Source organism: Narcine bancroftii, chromosome 4 (assembly GCF_036971445.1).
Source record: "Narcine bancroftii isolate sNarBan1 chromosome 4, sNarBan1.hap1, whole genome shotgun sequence".
NCBI classification, from domain to species: Eukaryota; Metazoa; Chordata; class Chondrichthyes; order Torpediniformes; family Narcinidae; genus Narcine; species Narcine bancroftii.
The window spans coordinates 306965206-306985621 of NC_091472.1; the positions used below are offsets into that span (position 1 = coordinate 306965206).

General features: G+C 37.8%; 1 protein-coding gene across 1 annotated transcript in view; it reads right to left on the reverse strand.

Annotated features, from left to right (window-relative positions):
• The window catches only part of LOC138762481 (titin-like), a 383050-nt gene that overhangs the window by 112386 nt on the left and 250248 nt on the right, over positions 1-20416 (reverse strand). Inside the window, 15 exon segments of the mRNA XM_069936233.1 lie at positions 228-367; positions 484-747; positions 935-1201; positions 3657-3923; positions 4051-4177; positions 4276-4412; positions 7436-7711; positions 7829-8098; positions 8663-9058; positions 13557-13607; positions 14258-16201; positions 16586-16660; positions 17341-17421; positions 18168-18638; positions 18971-19042. Of these exon segments, the coding sequence (XP_069792334.1) occupies positions 228-367; positions 484-747; positions 935-1201; positions 3657-3923; positions 4051-4177; positions 4276-4412; positions 7436-7711; positions 7829-8098; positions 8663-9058; positions 13557-13607; positions 14258-16201; positions 16586-16660; positions 17341-17421; positions 18168-18638; positions 18971-19042 (4838 nt within the window).

Consider the following 20416-nt stretch of genomic DNA (forward strand, 5'->3'; position numbering starts at 1 on the left):
ACCGAAGATAAGTTTGCAGGTCATTCACTTATTTTCCCCCAAATATATCTACAGTCTTCTGTGTTTCACTGAGCTTTAATGATTATTGTGAATTTGTACTGAACACAGTTAATCAACCAACGCAATTGTAAGGTGAAATTATTTACCCCACAATAATTGCAAAGCAGAGAATGGGATGTCCAATTTCAAACAAAATTTTAAAAGAACCCTAAAAATTAACAACGTACAGGTGACATGAGCAAAGTTTTGCCTTTCAGCTTCCACTGGAGATGGACATCAGTTTCTGAAATCTCCACTTCAAAACGGGCAGTTTCACCTTCGAAGATTTCCACAGCATGTAGTGGGCGTACCACCTTGATGATGCGAGCTGCAATCACATTAGCATTAAGAACTGATGTTAAACTGCACTTTTAGATAGATCGTATAAGTCATCCAAAAAACTTACACATAGCGGTGCCCATTCATTAAGTACTCAGTACCTACCTTCAATATTAACCGAGGCTTTTGTCTTGTCTGTTCCACAGTCACATTCATATTCTCCCTTCTCTTTATTGTCAACTCTTTTGATTGTCAAAATACAGCGTTTCCCAATGACTTTCATTGAGACTGTTTTAGAAACTTTGATTTCATTGCCGTCCTTTAGCCATTTAACTGGTACTTCTTTGCTGAGTTCACATTCAAGACTGACGTCATCTTTCTCTACAGCAGTATAATCTTGCAGTTTCACAGTGAAATAAGGATCAGCCTCTGTGGATGAAAGAAAAAAATAGCTAAAGATTGTTTCTGTCAAATTTCATACTGCACATTTTCTAAATTCTCAATATTAACAGTTTTATTTGTTGAAACATTTAGATGTTTTAAACTACACATAACATGTGGCACCATATTAATAAAGAGCAGAATTCAAAAAAAAGCTGCTTTTCTCAATCCTCACCTAGAACATTCAGATTACATTTTGTGGAGAGCTGGGCAACTTCTGCCCGTATCTGACATGTATCATCAAGAGTTGTTTCTTTAATTTCTAATGTGTGCTTTTTCCCATCACTGGAGACCAAAACAGTTCGGCTTGGAAGAATTTTGGTTTCATTTTTGTACCAAGTCACTGGGAGATTTTCATGTGAGAGCTCAATTTCAAAGTGAGCTGTGTTACCTTCTTTGACTGTCTGATCTTTCAGTGGTGTGATGAACTTCAGTCGCATACCTGAAAGATGTAGTCGCATATGAGCAATTAATATTTCAATCATGTAAGATCATGTAGTTGATCATTCAATTCAAATCTAAATATTGAAAAATAACTTAAACTGCTATTAATTGCCAATAAAAAATTCAGGTTCTGAATATCTGAAAGAAACACAGAAATTGATGAAAACACTCAGCAGGTAAGGGAGCATCTATGGAAAGGAAAACAGGGCTAATACTTTAGGCCCAAGATCCTTCCTCAAAACTGGGATAAAGAGCAAATAAATTAGTTTTTTTGTGCTGTAGAGAATGTGGGGCTGGATCAATAAGACAAAAGGAATTATATATTATATGCAGCTGTGAGTTCTGGAAAATGGATCAGATGTCATCTGAAGTTGTAGAATTCAATTTGGAGCCCAGAAGGATCCAGCATGCCTATATGAAAGATTATCTACTGTACCTCGTTATTGAACAAATTGTATGATCTTACCTACAATCTGTTCCCATTGTAACTGTATTACCTCAATTCAAATATAGTATTCCTTTTGACTTATCCAACCACTCTGCAATTTAATGCCAACTTACTTTCTTAATTTTCCCAATTCTGAGGAAAGCTTGCACATTAATTCTCTTTCCACAAAAGATATTTGTTTAAAAATATTTTTTGTTACTATTGTTTTCCAGTCTTGGTTCATTGCTCCATCTTTTGGCGCAGGTGTAGCAGGCGGTGAGGAAGGCCAATGCTATGTTGGCATTCATAGCAAGAGGATTTGAGTCCAGGAGTACAGAGATCCTGCTACAGCTGTATAGGGCCTTGGTGAGACCACATCTGGAGTACTGTGTGCAGTTTTGGTCTTATCTGAGGAAGGACATCCTGGCCGTGGAGGGGGGGTGCAGAGAAGATTCACTAGTCTGATAGCAGGGATGGAAGGACTTGCATATGAAGAAAGGTTGGATAGACGAGGCTTGTGTTCTCTGGAATTTAGAAGATTGAGGGGTGGATCTTATAGAAACATGTAAGATTCTTAAGGGTTTAGACAGACTAGACTCAGGAAGGTTGTTTCCAATGCTGAGAAAACCCAGAACCAGGGGTCACAGTTTAAAGATAAGGGGGAAGTTTTTTTAGGACTGAGATGTAGAAAATTTTCTTCTCTCAGAGGGTGGTGGATCTGTGGAATTCTTTGCTACAGGAAGTAGTTGAGGCTGGTTCCTTGTCAATATTTAAGAGTAGGTTAGATTTGGCCCTTGTGGCTAAGGGGATCAAGGGGTATGGGGAGAAGGCAGGAATTGGGTACTGATCAGGCATGATAATATTGAATGGTGGTGTGGGCTTGAAGGGCCAAATGGGCTTCTCCTACTTTTCTATGTTTCCGTGCATGATTCCAGTACAAAACTGAAGGATTACAGCTTTTTCAGGATTCATAAAATCTGGCCCCAAATTAATTTGAAAGAACAAAAGGGTTTTTTTTTTTCCCCCTAGTCTTATAGCATTACCATGTTTTCTTGCTGCTACCTTCACCCTGAAATCCAGCACCTCTAGATTTCAATTTAAAAAAAAAAATTACATTTAGACATACTGCATGGTAACAGACCATTTTGGCCCACAAGTCCATGCCCCCAATTTACACAAAGAATGTACAAACTCCTTACAGACAGTGTGAGATTCTACCTTGGTTCTGATCACGGGTGCTGTAAAGGTGTTGCGCTAACTGCTGTGCCAACTGTTCAAGCACTGTTTTCTTTACAAAGCAGCTATCAGGTTCTTGGACATCCTCAAAGTACCCTAATAATAAACTACTCTGGGACCACTAAAAGATTCATCTGTACAACAAAAACTTCACTTTTTTCCTTCCACTAACTGCAACTGTGAATGTTTATCTATCCTTTTGTATTTATTATCTTTTTTTTGACATATTCTGGTAACACAATTTACATTGGTGTATTTTACATTTCTGTGCGGTTACAGCGAAGAAGAATTTTGGTCCATCTGTACATTGTAATTATGTATACAACAATGCAGACTCATTTCCTCAATCATCATTAATACAGAGAATTTGGTCATTAGTTCATCGCCGTATGTGAGACAGCTGCATGTATTTTTTTCTATGTTACTTCAGTAAGTAGTTATTTGCACTTTGCGACTTCCTGAGTTAGTGAAAGCTACTCAGAAGTCAACTAGTGGGTGCTTTAGAGATCATTTTCTAGATTTGTGGTAGGTAACTCCGAAAGCCTAATTAATCTTTTTATATACATGTGACATGCTCAGAATAAGATATACTTGTTCAATTTTCCCAGTTTATCAAAAAATCACCAACAAGGACTGGAACACAAAACAAAATAACTATCTCATATTTATTGAAACAGGACCTAACATCTTGTTACGCAGATTTAACTAAAACAAACGTAAAACTATTCCAAATAAGGGTTACCAGCACATTTAGCCAATTTATAAATTTAAATATAAGAAAAAAACCTACCAGTCACAGTCAATTTTGCCGTGGATTTTTTGCCTTCAATTGCAGCAGTATAATCTCCCTCGTCATCAAAGGTTGACTTATTGATAACAAGAATGTGCTTCTTTCCATCGGTGACCAAATCATATTTATCACCACTCTTAAGAATGTCATTGCCTTTCATCCACAAAATTTTAGGAACCTCCTTGTTAAGTAGGCATTCGAACCGTGCCTGACGCTTCTCTGGAACAGTCACGTCTTTCAATGGTGTCGTAAAGTCAACTTCTATTTCTGTAAGTATGTTACATGTTAGCGGATGTGAAGTTAAAAGAAAACCACTCAGACTATTTTTTTGTTGGAGAAAATTCTTCACCTTTTGTTATCACAAAGAAAACTCTCACCAGATAAAGTTTGTTACCTTTAACTCTCAAATAAGCGATGGATGTAGCATTGCGTGCCTTGAAGACAACTTCACCAGCTTGATCCAATTTAACATCATGAAGGATCAAAAACCGTTTATTACCATCTGATTTTATTTCACAATTCTGGAAAATGATGATTATAATTGATTGTTTTCATAAGAGAACTGTACCCATGAATCGCACATTTTTCTAAAAGTTTGAAGGTTTGGAGAAAAGCTTACATGTGATGGGCGCAGAATCTCTCCCTTGAGTTTCCACTCAACTGGAACATCCTGAGAAATCTCTGTTTCAAAGGTGGCTGTTTCTTTCTCATAGACTTCCACGCTTTGTAGTTCTGTGAGTATGTCTATTTCCCTTTCTAAAAATACAATAATATTTTTCATTGTTGTAGAAAGTTAAAACCAGACCGAAAAATCCAAAACATTTTCATGATTTATCACTAAGTGTAGAAAGTGATATCACAACAAATAATTAAATGAAGGAGATTTATTATATGGAAGCAGGTTAACATTTGTGGTAACTTAAGTGTGTTAATGTTCGAAGCAAAGAACCTTTAACATTTCAGAACCTCTTAGATCGATAGCTGATAAAATGAGAACTAAATAAGCACACTGATTTTTATTTAGAGAATAAATATTATCACAGAATGGTTTGTTTTGAGGCTGCAACTTCTTGAATTATTTTACTAAAATTTATATTGATGGACAAAAATATTCATTTAGTTAATTCATTGCTTCCAATTTTGGGTGGATTTTATTGTTATCATTACGCGAACAAGGGAGTGTAAGATTGAATATGGATTTGGTGCAAGTTAAGATTAAAGCAAATTTTAAGTTTTAGATGAGCTCATGTTTAAGAAGTTGAAAAAGAGGAAAAGTAAAGTCAAAAAGAATGAAGTAAAAACAAAATGCTGGAGAAACTCAGCAGGTCAAACAGTGTCCTTTATGTAGCAAATATGTAACCAATGTTTTGGTCCTGAGCCCTTCATCAAGGTATGAGAGAATGCTGGCAGGCATCTGAACGAAAGGGTAGGGGGAGAGGGGTGACAAAGACAGGAGATGAGAGATGGATGAGGGGAAGGAGGGGACAGCAGCAATGAGGTGGAGGAGGAATGGCTGGGTAAGGGGGAGGGGAAGAACTGGAAAGAAAGGAAAGGGGGAGGGGAAGAACTGGAAAGAAAGGAAAGGGGGAGGGGAAAGGCAAGGCGAGGAAGTTAGCAGAAAGTAGAGAAATCAATGTTAATGCCATCTGGCTGGAGAGGGAGCCGAGACGGAAGATCAGGTGTTGTTCCTCCAACCTGTGGGTGGTCAGGGTGGGATAGTGCAAAGGGCCATGGACAGACATGGGTCTGGGAACGTGACTCAGGATTGAAATGGTTGGCTACTGGGAGACCTCTGTGGTTACGAACAGAGTGGAGGTGCTCAGCAAAGTGATCCCCCAATCTGCGACCGGTCTCTCCGATGTAGAGAATGCCACATTTCACCACGGTGTCTACAGATTTTCGTGATTTGCTTTGAAGTACTGTCATAATTTATTTTCATTTCTGGGATTGTTAAAAAGGAAACACCATATATGACCATATAACCATTTATGGAGCGGAAACGGGCCATGTTGGCCTTACGAGTCCGCACCGGTTCCCTGATTTTGTGCACCCTCTTCAGGCATTGGTCCCGGTTTGCCCTACCAAAGTGGGAGAAATGAAAAGTGAATAAATTATGAAAAAATGAATGGGTTATGAAGGAAGGACAGGAAATTGGTCATAAGTCAATAGGCCTTATATAAGGCCCCCTTATATAATGCAAGTAGTTAATCCTAAATAGGAATATATTAAAACATTCTATCAAGCTTTATATTTTACTTTTTTTGACAGCACAGAAATCATTTCATTAAATTAGTGACTTTCGTTTGATATTGGACACAAATAATTTGCTGAAAGCACTTTCACTTGCCTATAGGAAATCTCTACTGTATTGTTTAACATTTATACAAGGTAAAGATTTCTGAAGAAGTCTAGAGAACCTCTTGAGGCTAGAGCCTGCTTGTACACTATTTCAGAACATATAATGAAGAATTAGAACTGCTGTTAGTCCAGGCACCAGATCAGATCAGATTTGGCCAAATTTGCCTCTGATCTTGTCCTTACATTTGCTTATATCCTGAACTTCTAGTAACTGGTGCAACAGCTGCAATTCAGACCAGCAACACAAGAGTTCAACATCAATGTACTTCTTGAAATACATAACACTTTTCTATAATAATTACTGGATATGTTTTGAGTCACCAGCAGGACAAACTTAGTATAAATAGAATCATGGAGCAAGCACAGCACAGGACAGGGCCCTTGACCTATCCTGTTCACACCATGACATTCTGGGTTAGTTGCACATTTGACCCTAACCCTTCTATAACTTTCCTATCCATTTGTTGAGATGTCTTTGAACATTAAAATCAAATTAAAGAGTTAGGTATACCGTTGCAGAGGATCAACTCTAGCTGTTCTCAAAATTGACTTTGGAAACCCCGGCTTGTTATTGCATTGTTGAACATAGGCAAAGAATAGCAAGAGCGGAGAACATGCTAGTCAGAAAACTAGTCCATTTCCAAGAGGTCCTGGTATCTCCAGCATAGATTAAGCTGTTTGAAGGATACAACTGACCTAATTTCTGGAGTCCTAATACTTTTGGGCATGAATGTTGGTGGAAAATTAAACAACCAATTGAAAGAGGCAGCTTAATGAGGATTCGAGTCTCAACAATAGATCTGACTGTCAAAGAAATGGCAGACACAATCATCTTCGGCAAGAGTCACCATTTGAATGATCCATCTTGGCTTCCTCCTTAATTCTCTACCACCACGGAGGATAGTCATCAATCAAACACCCCCCCCCCCCCACCCACCCACATTCATGGTGGCAGGAATTGCCGAGTTCACGACATACAGCGAAGGTCATGGAATCAGGCAACATTTCGTCAACTTCTATCAGTTAATTTAGGCACTAAAATGCTATCATCTCAGTAAGTTCACTTAAAGTTACACCTCAACTTGACTTGCAAAGTACCTTCATCATAACAAGGTTTAATTTTATGGAACTGTGTACCCCATAGCTTGGTGGAAGAAGCTTTCTGATAAGGATTGCAATGATCCAAGATGGCAACTACTGCCCTCTTGGAATGGCCACCTATTTAAGGATGGCCAATTATGGCCTTACCAGCAAAGACCACACCCAATAGCATTTAAGTGAGAAATTCAAGATACAATCTTGACCAAAAACTATGCCAAACAAATTAAAATTTGTGAACCAATGATTGTTATTAATTTAAGCCTAAGTATTTCTGGAAGAGCAGGTGGGTCACACATTTTTGTAAATAACAGAGGATTTACCATCAACTATCAGATTAGCTGCAGAGGCCTGTCCTTCCACTTCCACGGTGTATTCACCAATATCTTCTGGAGTTGCATTCTTTATAGTGAGGGTAAGAATTTTGCCCACTTTCTTAATTTCTGTTTTTGCTGTGGGTTCCATTGGGATTTCCTCTTCACCTTTGAACCATTTGATATTTGGTGTGTCCTTAGCAATTTCACATTCAAAGACAGCCGTTTCTTTCTGCCTGACTCGTTGGTCTCGAACAGGTTTAACAAACCATTTCCTGACGATCTCTGGAATTAAAAAAAATCAAATCTCAAATTAGTCCTCAAATGCACATTTCTTGTTGCCTCACTTACATGGCTGAGTTTTCCAACATGTCCTCTTTAATTTTATCTACTTCTACTAACCTTGTACGTTAACTTTTCCTTCGCATCTTATGTTCGCAGTCTCAACAGAAAACACACCAGCATCCTCAAAATCAGCACTTGAAATGGTAATGGAACGCTGCAATCCAATGACACTAATTGCATATCTGGTTTGTGTTTCATCCAGTGGTACACCATCCTTCTTCCAAACCACAGGCTTGTCTTTTGTTAGTTCACAGGTCAGATAGAGGGGCTGTCCTTTGAAGACAGTAACCTCCTCATCCAATGTTTTAAAGAAGGCCACTGGCAATTCTAAAATAGTTCAGAAAAATAGAAATTAGCTAAAAGAGAATGCAAAGTCTTCAAAAATCTTTTGTATTGCCTAATACTTCAAGTCTAGTAATTTGGATTACATTGGGTGTTAAAATGAAAATAAAAGCATATAGCTGATGAGATCAACTCAATAACCGCCTTAATTTCAACAAGATTCCTAAACTGTTATACCATAACGAACAGTCTTGTTTTGGTTTTCATAATACAGGCACACATTCCTTTATCTGAAACCCTTGGGGAACAGTGTGTTCTGAATTTTGGCTTTTTCCAGATTTCAGAACAAAAGCCGGCTGCCCCAGATTTAAGCCCACCCGAATTGCGCTGCCATATCCACCCCCTTCCAGTCGCACTGCCATCTCTCTCTCCTCCCCCCCACCCACCCGAGTCACGCTGCCATCTCTCTCCCCCCCACCACCCACCCGAGTCGCGCTGCTGTCTCTCTCCCTCCGCTGTACCAGCACCAGGAAAAAAATGCCAGTTTTTGGAGCTTTCTGGATTTTAGATGTCCGGATAAAGGATATCTCAGACAGAAATGTAAAATACCTTGAACAATTAGCTTTGCTGTGGATGTCTTTTCTTGCTTGCCAAGGCGGCCTACACAGGTATATTCACCCGTATCTGAAAGCTGCACATCAATGATATTCAATTTTCTATCCTTGCCATCAGATGTGAATTTGTATTTTGGACCTTCTCTGATCGTGCTCCCATCTTTCATCCAAGATGTTAATGCAGTAGATGGGGAAATCAGGCATTCAAACATAGCAGATGAACCTATCGACTCTGCTTCTTCCAGCACAACATCTTTCAACTCTTTGACAAACTTCAATTGGACTGCTTTCAGCTGGAACCCTGCAAATGGCGGTTCCTCTGAAGGTGGCCTCCCTCCACCTGGTTTAAGTGGCTTTTTGTCTCCTTCTCCTGGTGATGGTGTCTTTCTCGCTAAAATTCAGAGATGAACATAAATATATCAGATTTTATTGATTGCTTTTGTGTGCTTTTTAAGAGGTTTTTATGTGAACCAAACACTGAGGTCTCAATTTCAGAGACCAAACTCGGAAAATTTGTCTTTGGTCCTTCTCAAAGTTAAATCGGTGCATGGAAGATAGTACATTCCACCATGCGATAATGATTTTGGTCGGCAAGATTTGCACCACATAGAAACATAGAAGATAGGAGCAGGAGTAGGTCATACAGCCCTTTGAGCCTGCTCCACCATTCAATGAGATCATGGCTGACCTTAAAGTTCAGAACCCCCGTCCCCGCCTTCTCTCTGTAACCCCTAATTCCCTTATACTGAAGAAATATATCTAATTCCCTCTTAAATATATTCAATGAACCTGCCTCTACTGCCCTCTGTGGCAATGAATTCCACAGATTCACCACCCTCTGGGTAAAGAAATTCCTCCTCATCTCGGCTCTAAATGGTTTGCCTATTATCCTCGTACCATGGCCCCGGGTTCTGGACTCCCCCACCATGGGAAACATCCCTTCCGCATCCATTCTGTCCAGTCCTGCAAGAATTTTATATGTCTCTATGAGATCCCCTCTCAATCTTCTAAACTCCAGTGAGAACAATCCCAATTTGCGCAATCTTTCCTCATAAGTTATTCCTACCATCCCAGGTATCAGCCTGGTGAATCGCCTCTGCACTCCCTCCATTGCAAGAACATCCTTCCTTAGATAAGGTGACCAAAACTGCACACAATACTCCAGGTGGGGTCTCACCAAGGCCCTGTACAGCTGCAGTAAGGTATCCTTGTTCCTATACTCAAACCCTCTTGATATGAAGGCCAACATACCATTTGCCTTTTTAACCGCCTGCTGTACCTGCATGCTCACCTTCAGTGACTGGTGCACAAGAACCCCTAGGTCCCTCTGCACTTCTCCATCTCCCAATCTATTGCCATTCAAATAGTAATCTGCCCTCCGGTTTGTATTACCAAAGTGGATAACCTCACACTTATCCACATTGTAGTGCATTTGCCATGTATCTGCCCAGTCCCCCAATTTATCCAAATCACACTGGAGCTTCCTGATCCCCTCTTCAGTGCACACAACCCCTCCTAGCTTAGTGTCATCTGCAAATTTGGAGATATTACATCCAATCCCCTCATCCAGATCATTAATGTAAATTGTGAACAGCTGGGGTCCCAGTACAGATCCCTGTGGCACCCCACTGGTCACCGCCTGCCACTCAGAAAATGAGCCATTTATCCCAACTCTCTGTCTTCTATCTGCCATCCAGTTCTCAATCCACATCAATACCTTGCCCCCAATCCCATGAGCCTTGATTTTGCATGCCAGTCGTTTATGTGGGACCTTATCGAAGGCCTTTTGGAAATCCAGGTTCACCACATCCACTGGCTCTCCCCCATCTATTTTACCTGTCACCATCTCAAATAATTCCAATAGATTTGTCAAGCACGATTTACCTTTTGTAAATCCATGTTGACTCTGTCCAATCTCTTCTCTGCTAGTCATATGCTCCGCTATTACATCCTTAATAATAGATTCCATCATTTTGCCCACTTCTGATGTAATGCTCACCAGCCTATAATTCCCTGCTTTTTCTCTATCCCCCTTTTTAAATAGTGGGGTAACATTAGCTACCCTCCAATCCATGGGTACTGATCCTGAGTCTATTGAGTTCTGGAAAATAATTCTTAAAGCATCTGCTATCTGAATGTCCACTTCTTTAAGTACCCTAGGATGTATATTATACATACGGATCTTATAATTTCATCCTGAATAGTGCTTAGATATTTTCTTTTTTAGATACACAGCCCGGTAACAGGCCCTTCTGCCATTGAGTCCATGCCATCCTATTGCACCCAATTGACTGAAAACAGTGAACAGTGGGAGGAAACTGGAGCCCCCGGAGGAAATTCTCGATGACATGGGGAGAAGGTATAAACTCCTTACAGACGGTGCTGGATCGAAACCAAGGTCGCTGGCGCTGTAACAGTGTGGCACTGTTATGCTAACCGTGCCGCCAAATAAATGGAACCAAGTTAATTTGAGAAGCAAAGCTTCTGTAGAGCTCAAAACACTGCATTTTGCACACAAATAGAAGGCACATGCATTAAAATATTAATATTAAAAAACTTAATATTGTGATCACATTCAAATTATAAACATGGAATATAGTAAGAATATCTTTCTCTCACTTAAAAGGTAAGCCTTCCCTTAGTAACATGAATTGCAGAAAATATATAGCAGCAGAACACAATTATTTGAGTTCAAGTAAGTTGGGTTAATTGAACTCCACATGTTGCTCTCCTGCAGCTTATATGTGCAAATGAAAAAAAAAATTCTATAATGTCCTCAAGACATCTTTTTAGAGCAACTTGTGGCTGAACTGACTGGGGAAAAGGGCAATCTGTGTGAGTAATGAACCAGATTTGATTACCAAGCTTAAGCTAAATGAACCCTAGGAGGTATTCATCAAAATATGATAGAATTTGACCTGCAGGTTGCGAGGGGAAACTAAACTCATATCGATCAGTAGACCAGTGGAATAAATGGGACAAGAGCTGGGCAAAGTAGAATGGAAGTGGACGCTAGCTGGGATGACAGTAGAGCAGTCGTGGCTGGAGTTTCTGAGCTCAAAAAGACACAGGATAAATTCATCCCAAGGATGTAGAAGGGACGTAAGGGAGGATGAGGCAACTGTGGCTCAAGGGAAGTCAAAGACAGCACTGAAGCAAAAGCGAGGGTGTACAACAGAGCAAAGACTAGTGGGAAGCGAGACAAGTGGGATGCTTTTGAAAACCATCAGAAGGCAAGTAAAAAGCCACAAGGAGAAGATGAAATACAAAGGTAACCTATCTAGTAACATAAAAGAGGACATGAAGAGAAAAAGAGAGGCAAGGGTGAACATTGGACTGCTGGAAAACGACACTGGGAAAATAGTAACGGGGACAAGGAAATGACAGATGAACTCAACAAGTATTTGTGTCAGTTTTCTCTGAGGAAGTTGCCAGCAGTTTGAGAGTATCAAGGGTAGAAATGGATGTAATCATTATTACTAAGCAGAAGGTGAGGGAGAAATGTAATGTCTGAAGGTGGATGGACTACAGCCCAGGGTTATTAAAGAGGAAGCTAAGGAGATTGTGGAGGTTTTGGTAGTCATCGTTCAAGAATCACTAGTGATTCCAGAGGACTGGAAAGTTGCAAATATCACTCTACTCTTTAAGAAAGCAGGGAGACAAAAGTCAGGGAATTATAGGCTAGTAAATCTGACATCGGTAGTTGGCAAAATGTTAACATCTGTGATTAAGGATGTAGTTTCGGGGCCCTCGGCCCTCCTTTCCTCAAGGAGTAAAATCATTGCAATTCTTTGAGGAGATAACAGGAAGGAGAGGCAAAAGAGAGTCAATGACATTTTAGGGACCAAGCGTCACAAATGAGGCTGTAAAGCAAAACGAGAGCTCATGGCATTTTAGGAAAGATATTAGCATGGATAGAAGATTGGCTGACCAGCAGGAGACAGAGAGGGGGAAAATATGGCTAGCTGCCAGTGACCCATGGTGTTCCACAGGGCTCAGAGTTGAGCCCTCTTTTTTTTCCATGTTATCTATCAGTGATTTGGATGATGGAATTGATGGTGTTTTGGCCAAGTTTGAGGATGTTACAAAGATAGGTGGAGTTGCAGGTAGTGTTTAAGAAACACAGAGTCTGCAAAAGGACTTAAACAGATTAGTGATTGATTAGATAGTAGAGAAACATATATGATCAATGGAAGGAATAAAGGTGCAGACTATTTTCTAAATAGGCTAGGAGTTCAGAAATACGAGGTGAAGAGGCAGTCCATGTTCAAGATTACCTCAAAAGGTTAAATTGCAGATAAAGCCACTGGTAAGGAAGGCACATGCAATGCTTGCATTCATTTGGGACAGAATTCAAAAATAGAGATGTAATGTTGAGGCATTGCTCAGAAACCAGTTTTGGGGTATTGTGAGCAGTTTTGGCTTCTTTATCCAAGGAAGGAGGCATTAGCATTAGAGAAGGTCTATAGGAAGTTTACTAGAATGATCCATGTACAAAAAGGGTTATCATTGCTAGCTCTGGGACTGTACTCGCTGGGGTTCAGAAGAATGGAGGGAGGAATATCACTGAAGCCTTTCAAATTCTGAAAGGACTTGACTGAGTGGACAGGGAGAGGTTGTTTCCTATGGTGAGGGAGTCTTGGACCAGAGGGCACATCCTAAGAATGGAAAACATCTTTAGATAAGAGATGAGGAGGAAGTTCTTTACTCAGAGGGTGGTGAATCTATGAAATTAATTGGCACCGAAGGCTGTCAAGGCCCATTCACTGGGTATATTTGAGACAGAGGCAAATGTTTTTGATTAGGAAGGGGATTAAGGGTTACAGGGAAAATTATAAATGTTTACAGTCAAGCATGGATTCTTACTGGAACTATGTGCATGATCTCACCTCTTAATAGACCTCTACCTTTGCCGGCTTCTTCAGCTGGTGCCTTAGCATCTGCAGTGAGATAGAAACATAGTTATTGGCACATCTTTTCTGTCCTACAAATCAGTAAAGATTGCAGTTTCTGTAATAGCCAAAGGGTAAATATGATGAGGCTAAAAAGTGTATGAATGTAAATGCAAAAACATATTTGAATATCATATATAATATATTTCATATATTATGTATGAAATAAATGAATCACACAATAAATAATGAAAAAATGTACATTCATTGCTTTGATATACTAAACAAAGGTTTATTCATGCGACCAATGAAGAATTAATATGAAAAAGAATGCATTAGGTTAGAATGAGGAAAATATAAAACCGTATAACTTGAATTGTTTATACAAGTTTTTGCCTTATGAAATACAATGAAAAATGAGTTTAATTCATTCATAGTTCCATTAATAGCAACATAAAAGCAATTTAAGACAAATTTTCCTTGGAAGCCATAGGACCACGTGGACCAAACGCCAGTAAATTACAAGAATTTTAGACAACACTATCGACAACCACAACACTTCATGCACACAAACGTAGCTCACATTGGCAGAAGAAACAAATACACTTCACAAAAGATGGACACGTACAATATCAATGAACTCTCCAAAGCACAAGATATGAACAATCATTTTGGCAGGTGCGCAGCAGCCCTCTCACCTCGACGTTTGACAGGCTTTGAAGGAGTCTCGACTGCACCTTCATACAGTTCTTCATCTTCACATTCCCAATCAACCGATGAGCTTCCTTCCTCCTCTTCAGTTAATTCCCATTCCCAATCTTCTTTGTCCCGTAATTCTTCAATTGACATTTCTTCTGATTCTACTTCATAGTCGTCTGATGACGATATTCTTTCAGAAGGAACTTTCTTTATTTCTACTATGTCCTTCTCTTTTTCTACTACACTCTCTTTGCCAGCTTTAAGGTTTATGGCATCCCTAGGAGTGAGCACTTTTTTAACCGGTACTTTCTGAGGCCTTTCTTCTGCTACAACTTCTTTCGAAGGAACCTTCTTCAATTCTATATGATCTTTTTGGTCTTCCATAGCTGGTATTTTTCCCTTTCCAGTTTTATAATGCACCGTATCAGTCAAATCTCTGGGAGTCAGTTCTTTCTTTATTGGTATTCTCTGTGGTTTTTCTCCCACTGCAACACCACTTGGAGAGACCTTCTCTACGTGATCTTTTCCTGCTTCCGACACTGGACTTATTCTCTTTCCTGTTTTAAGGAATGGAACATCAGGTAAATCTCTGGGGGTCAATACTTTCTTTATAGGTATTCTCTCTACCTTTTCTACTGCAACATCTTTTGATGGCACTTTCTTCAGATCAACATGATCCTGTTGTTCCTTCTGTTCTTGTAGAACTGTTGTTTTCTTTACTTCAATTTTAGTAGCTGGTATTGTTCTTTCTTCTTTGGAATCTGCTGTTAACTTTTCAAACAATTTGTCAATCTTTTGTGGTTCTTTCTGACCTAATGGTTTTTCTTTTAATGGAATATTTTCCCGCTGGACCATTTCTTGTTCTTCTTTTGAGGCGAGAACTTTGAAGGGAACCTTTTCTTTTTGAGGCAGTGTCTTTGAAACATTCATCTCCTCTGCAGTGAATTCAGGTACTCTTTTTGATGCAGGTATTTCTAAAACATCCTGCCGAGGTACTCCCTCAATTGGAAAAAATTCTATACCTTTGGATATTCTTTCTTTAGGAAATGGTTCGCCTCTCGATTTGTCATCAACATTACTGGGAACTTTTGTGAGAGGGGGATGTTCTGTTTTGTCACGAACAATTTGAGGAAGTGCACTACTTCCTTTCAATGCCTCATGCTTTTCTCCTTCTTGGAATTTACCCGACTCTGCCAGTGGAATGATATTCTCCTTTTCCACTCCAGGAACTTCCTCCTGCTTTATTGATTTTTTTCCCTCTTCTATCTTGAAAGAAACTGCTTCTGATCTGGTTACAATCATAGGTTCCTCTTTCTTCTTTTCAATTCTGGGTACATCATCAAACTTCTCCAGTATTATTTGTCTTTCTACACCTTTTTCATCAATGTGTGGTTCACTAAGTTTCTTAGATATAATTTGTTTTTCTTTTAAAACTTCTTGTTTAGGCATTGTCTCAGGCTTTTTGAAGACTATTTTATCGGCTTCTTCCTCCTGTTTGCGGATATAATCGAGTTTCTTAAACTGTGAAACTCGGGCTTTATCCACTTTCTTGGATGGTACCTTACTAACTATTTTTGGTAATACTTTGCAGGTTTCATCCTTTTCAAGGGAGATTTTCCCTTCATCTTTGTCTATTTTAGGAATATCATCAACCAGCTGTAAAACTATTTCTCTTTTTGTTTCTGTCTCGTTTAACATTATCCCCGTTTTCTTTGGCAATGTATAATATTCATCGGCTTCAATGTCTTTTAGGCTTTCAATAGACGTCCTGAGTTTTAACCCTATTTCTTTATCATTTTCTTTATGGGATCTTGGTTCTTCATCTTTATCTTTCTCAGGATCTTTACTATGTCTCTTCAATACTGAAAATTTTAGATCTTCTATTTCTTTTTGAATTTGGACTGTAGGTTTTAGTTTCAAAGATGACTTGGATTGGTCTGCAGCTATAAAGGTTTCATATTCAATTTAGTGACAAGTCAACAAAGAATTTTGCAATTCCCTAAAAGAACAGTCTAACATCAGAACAAGTTATCATCTCCAAACCACACTGGTGTTCAAGAAATAAAAAGACATTGAAACTTTTCCATACTCAACACAATTTCAAAATAAACACATTAACAGAAAGAATCACGAGACAAGTTACATAACTGGTAACTATTTAAATAGACTAAAGAGACAATTTGATACAACGAGAACACAACATTTAGGATCCAGTGGATATCTATATAATTTAAAATTTTATACGTAAAATAAACAGGAATTATACAATATACTCAAAATGTTGACTGCTTTAACATTCAAATATAATAGGTTTTGGAAAATTGTACCTTTAATGGGTTTCTTGACTGGTCCTGGCGTAGAGATGGGAAGTGTAGTAACAGGTACCTCTTCAACTTCTGACGCTTTGGAAATAATATCAAAAGTTATATTACCATGAAACTCAAAGGTAATATTATATACAGATATGTTCCTTTTGCTAATAAAATTTGAAACATTTTTATATTATCCCATTGACTTTATCGCGAGAATTCTAATGGAATTATTTCAGCGTGATCTTCGCATCCATCTTTCCACGGTGGGGAATCCATCCCATCAATGATATACAATTAAACACATTTTGTGCTCAATAAAATGTATGTTATTTAATATCCTTGACAATTTATTTCTTGCCCTGGACAAAGAATGACATATCTAGGACAGACGGCAAAAAAATCAAAAATATTATTGGAAAAGTAAAACACTTTTGTGGTCATGAAGTTTCTCTAATAATTAACATACATATATTTGTGTTGAAATAGATTAGCGATTGAACTTTAGTTTTAAACTTGTTATGCAATATTTTGTTTATTATATAATTTAACTGCAAATTAGTCTCTAAAAATGCCTTCTACTGGTAAAATGAAGTGAGGGACAGTTGATATAATGAATGAAATAAAATGAAAACAAAGCATCATTAATTGAGCAATGAAATGATGAAATGCAAGAAATAAAAGCAGCAAATGAAGAAATGAGATGAAATACAGAATGTTGCGTGGATTTTGCACCAGTGACACAAGAAGATGAGTAACACATATTTGTGTACCTTCCTCCGGTTCCAAATCTTGAGTCACTGGAGCAGTGACTAGATCACCTTTAGGCTCAATCTTCTCGGCAACTGTAGTCACTTTAAAAATATTTTTGTTCAAGTGTTTAGTTTTTATCTAGATGATCAAAATTACTGCCAATGTTAACTAAAAGAACTGGGCATGTCTAATACTCAATTATAATATAACTTTCCTGTTTTTGGAACAATGTTAATAAAGGTAATTTGAATGGCAATTTCTTAATATTCCTATAAAGATTAAAATAGCAGTGTTAATTATTTATAATTTGAATATGCGCACACAGGTAAAGATAATGACTAATAGCAAAGACATCTAAAAATGCCCATCCATATTTATCAAAATTATCTTAGTTGGACAAGGAATAAAGAAACTTTCTATGCAAATCATACTACTGACATAAACTCTTATTTGATTAATTTTAACCTCGGCCATTGCAAGCCAATATTTATACTCTTGATACTATAGTAAATCCTTACTGGGAAGGATGCCTCCCCGAATAGCCATAAATAGTTGGAGAATATCTATTTAGAAAGTATCCACAAAGATCAGTTTTTTTGAAGTTTTCAAAAAATGTCTAAACATTTGTACTGAATAATAAATGTTAATAACAAGACAAAAAAGAAGAGATCTAGAATGATCAAATCATAAAATATTTGAAATTTGGTTGTCAATATTAAAATATTATTTTCAACTGGGGATCTTGTGAAGAATTTTCCAAATAATAACTATTTTGTATTCACTTCCATTGCTTGTGAGATGCAGCATCTGCTTTAAAACAAATTCTTGCAAGAAATCAATTCTATACCTTTCTGTGTGGTCACTTGCATCTTCTGCGGGGATGTATCGTCAACAATTTTTTCATATGTTATCTTCTTATCAGCATCAATAATTGTGCCTGGTAAAATCTTTTTGCCTTTTTCAATAATTTCTTCATGTAAAATCTTCACTGGAGGCTCAACAACTTCATCAGATAAAGTGATCTCATCAGCTTCAACTATTTCTTCAGATAAAATGATCTTGTCTATCAGAGTAGTTTCTTCATCTAAAATAATCTGATCAAGTTCTTCATTTTCCTCATATGAAATGGTTTCATCAACTTTGACGATGTCTTCATACAAAACATCTTCATCAGTCCTCACGCTCTCCTTGAGTAATATAGCATCATCAACTTGATCAGCTCCTTCATATGGAATCCCCTCATCAGACTCAATAATATCCTCATAATAAATCATTTCACCACCTTCTGAAGTTTCTTCATGTAAAATAGTCTTGGAAGCTTCAGAGAGTTTGAAGAGAAAGTGTCATATTTTAGTTCAAAAGAATAGAAATAAAGATGAATAAATGTTGAAACAAACAAACATTCCCACGTAAAATGAAGCGATAACTACAAAAATGGATACAGATTCAAGACATAAAAATAGACAAAAATGGTACATAGAAAAAACTGATAAAGGCAATAAAAAGCAAGAAACAGGTAAAGATCATTTTGCAAAAGGTTACAGCATGGAAATGGAACAAACAATTTACTGGATGAAGTCCATGGAAAATAATTATCATCAGTTAAAAGATTATGTACAAGAAGGAACTGTTACTTTGCAAACTTTGTACCTTTTATATCAATAAACTTGTCTTCGGCAAAGATGATAGGAGCAACTTTCTCAGGCATATATTTTCTGGCAACTTCAGAAAGTTAAAAACATTATTAGAACTGTTGTAAGGTACATCCAAGTTATTTTAACAGCAAGGTAGTAAAAAGAATCCCTACATCTTCTAAACTGATAAGGCGGTTTCACAAAACTATACTGAATGCACAAAGAGAAAAGTAGATGGTTCAGCAGCTCAATGCTGATGTTCATACCACACACAAACCTCTTCCAATTCCATCGGAATATTCATCCATTCCTTTCTCCTGTGTATTTAAATAGCTATTCAAAATGCAGCAACATTTGTCTTAACCTATGAATTCAGGGTCAAGTTCTGTATGATGAGATTAAAGATTTTTCTCTTGAACAAAATCACTGTGGCCACCTTATATTGGTATCCTGATATTTTGTTCATTTGCCTAAATATGTTCTCCACAGCAACCCCATCAATCTCCTCAGAAATATCGCAAAATTCAATGAAGTTATACTTCCTTTTTTTTCTTTTCTAAAGCCTTTCTAACAGTTGCAATTTCTCAGTTCTATGCTCTTCCTTCCAATCCTTTTTGAAATTTTGGTCCTCCTTTTAAACTAAGATCATGCATTGTACTCCAATGTGCACTATACCAAACTTTCTTTGTAAGCTTAATAATACCTATGTTTTGTACTTAGTAAATATTTTTACTGATTGAAATTTGATGTGAATCTGCATTTCAAGCACACGTCATATAACTCAGTTTAGTTCAAGGTACAAAGCACTGCCAGCCTCTAACTAATGTAGCACCAGCTCTTATGTATGCCCGCATCATCGAGAGGGCCATGAGCTCCAAGGCTGTCATTTTTCAGCTTTCATCTTGTATCCTCTGCTTTGAATACTTGTGCTGTTTTCTATTCCTACAAAGATTTACATATACAGCATCTCTCAAATTTTTTTCAAGCTATATCAGCTCTGTGTTATAACACTGATAGAAACTATTCTTATTCATGCAATCAGCAATTTTCCATGACTGTTGAAGCATAGAATGTTATGAGAAAAAGAACCAGGCATATTCTTCAAAGCCATCCACTACTGCAACCATTCTTTTCGATTTACTTTGGCTTCATTCTCCCAACCTAAGAATATCTTTTATTTTAAATAATAGTTGCAGAATTCTCAACGTGGCTGGAAGATTTTGCATGATGTTTGTAAGACCTCAGTTGCCTAATTCCTACTCTCTGAAATTGCCACAGTGAGCTCACAAACTCCATCTCTTCTGATCAAACCCTTTCAAAACCTCTTATCTTGGTTTTTTTTCCACTACTCTCCTTTATGGCTCAATCTCTTTTTTTCTTAATCTTATTTGAAATGTTCCCAATTTAAATCCGCTTTATAAATGTGTTAGTACTCCAACCTATATATTTAAATTAATTCAAG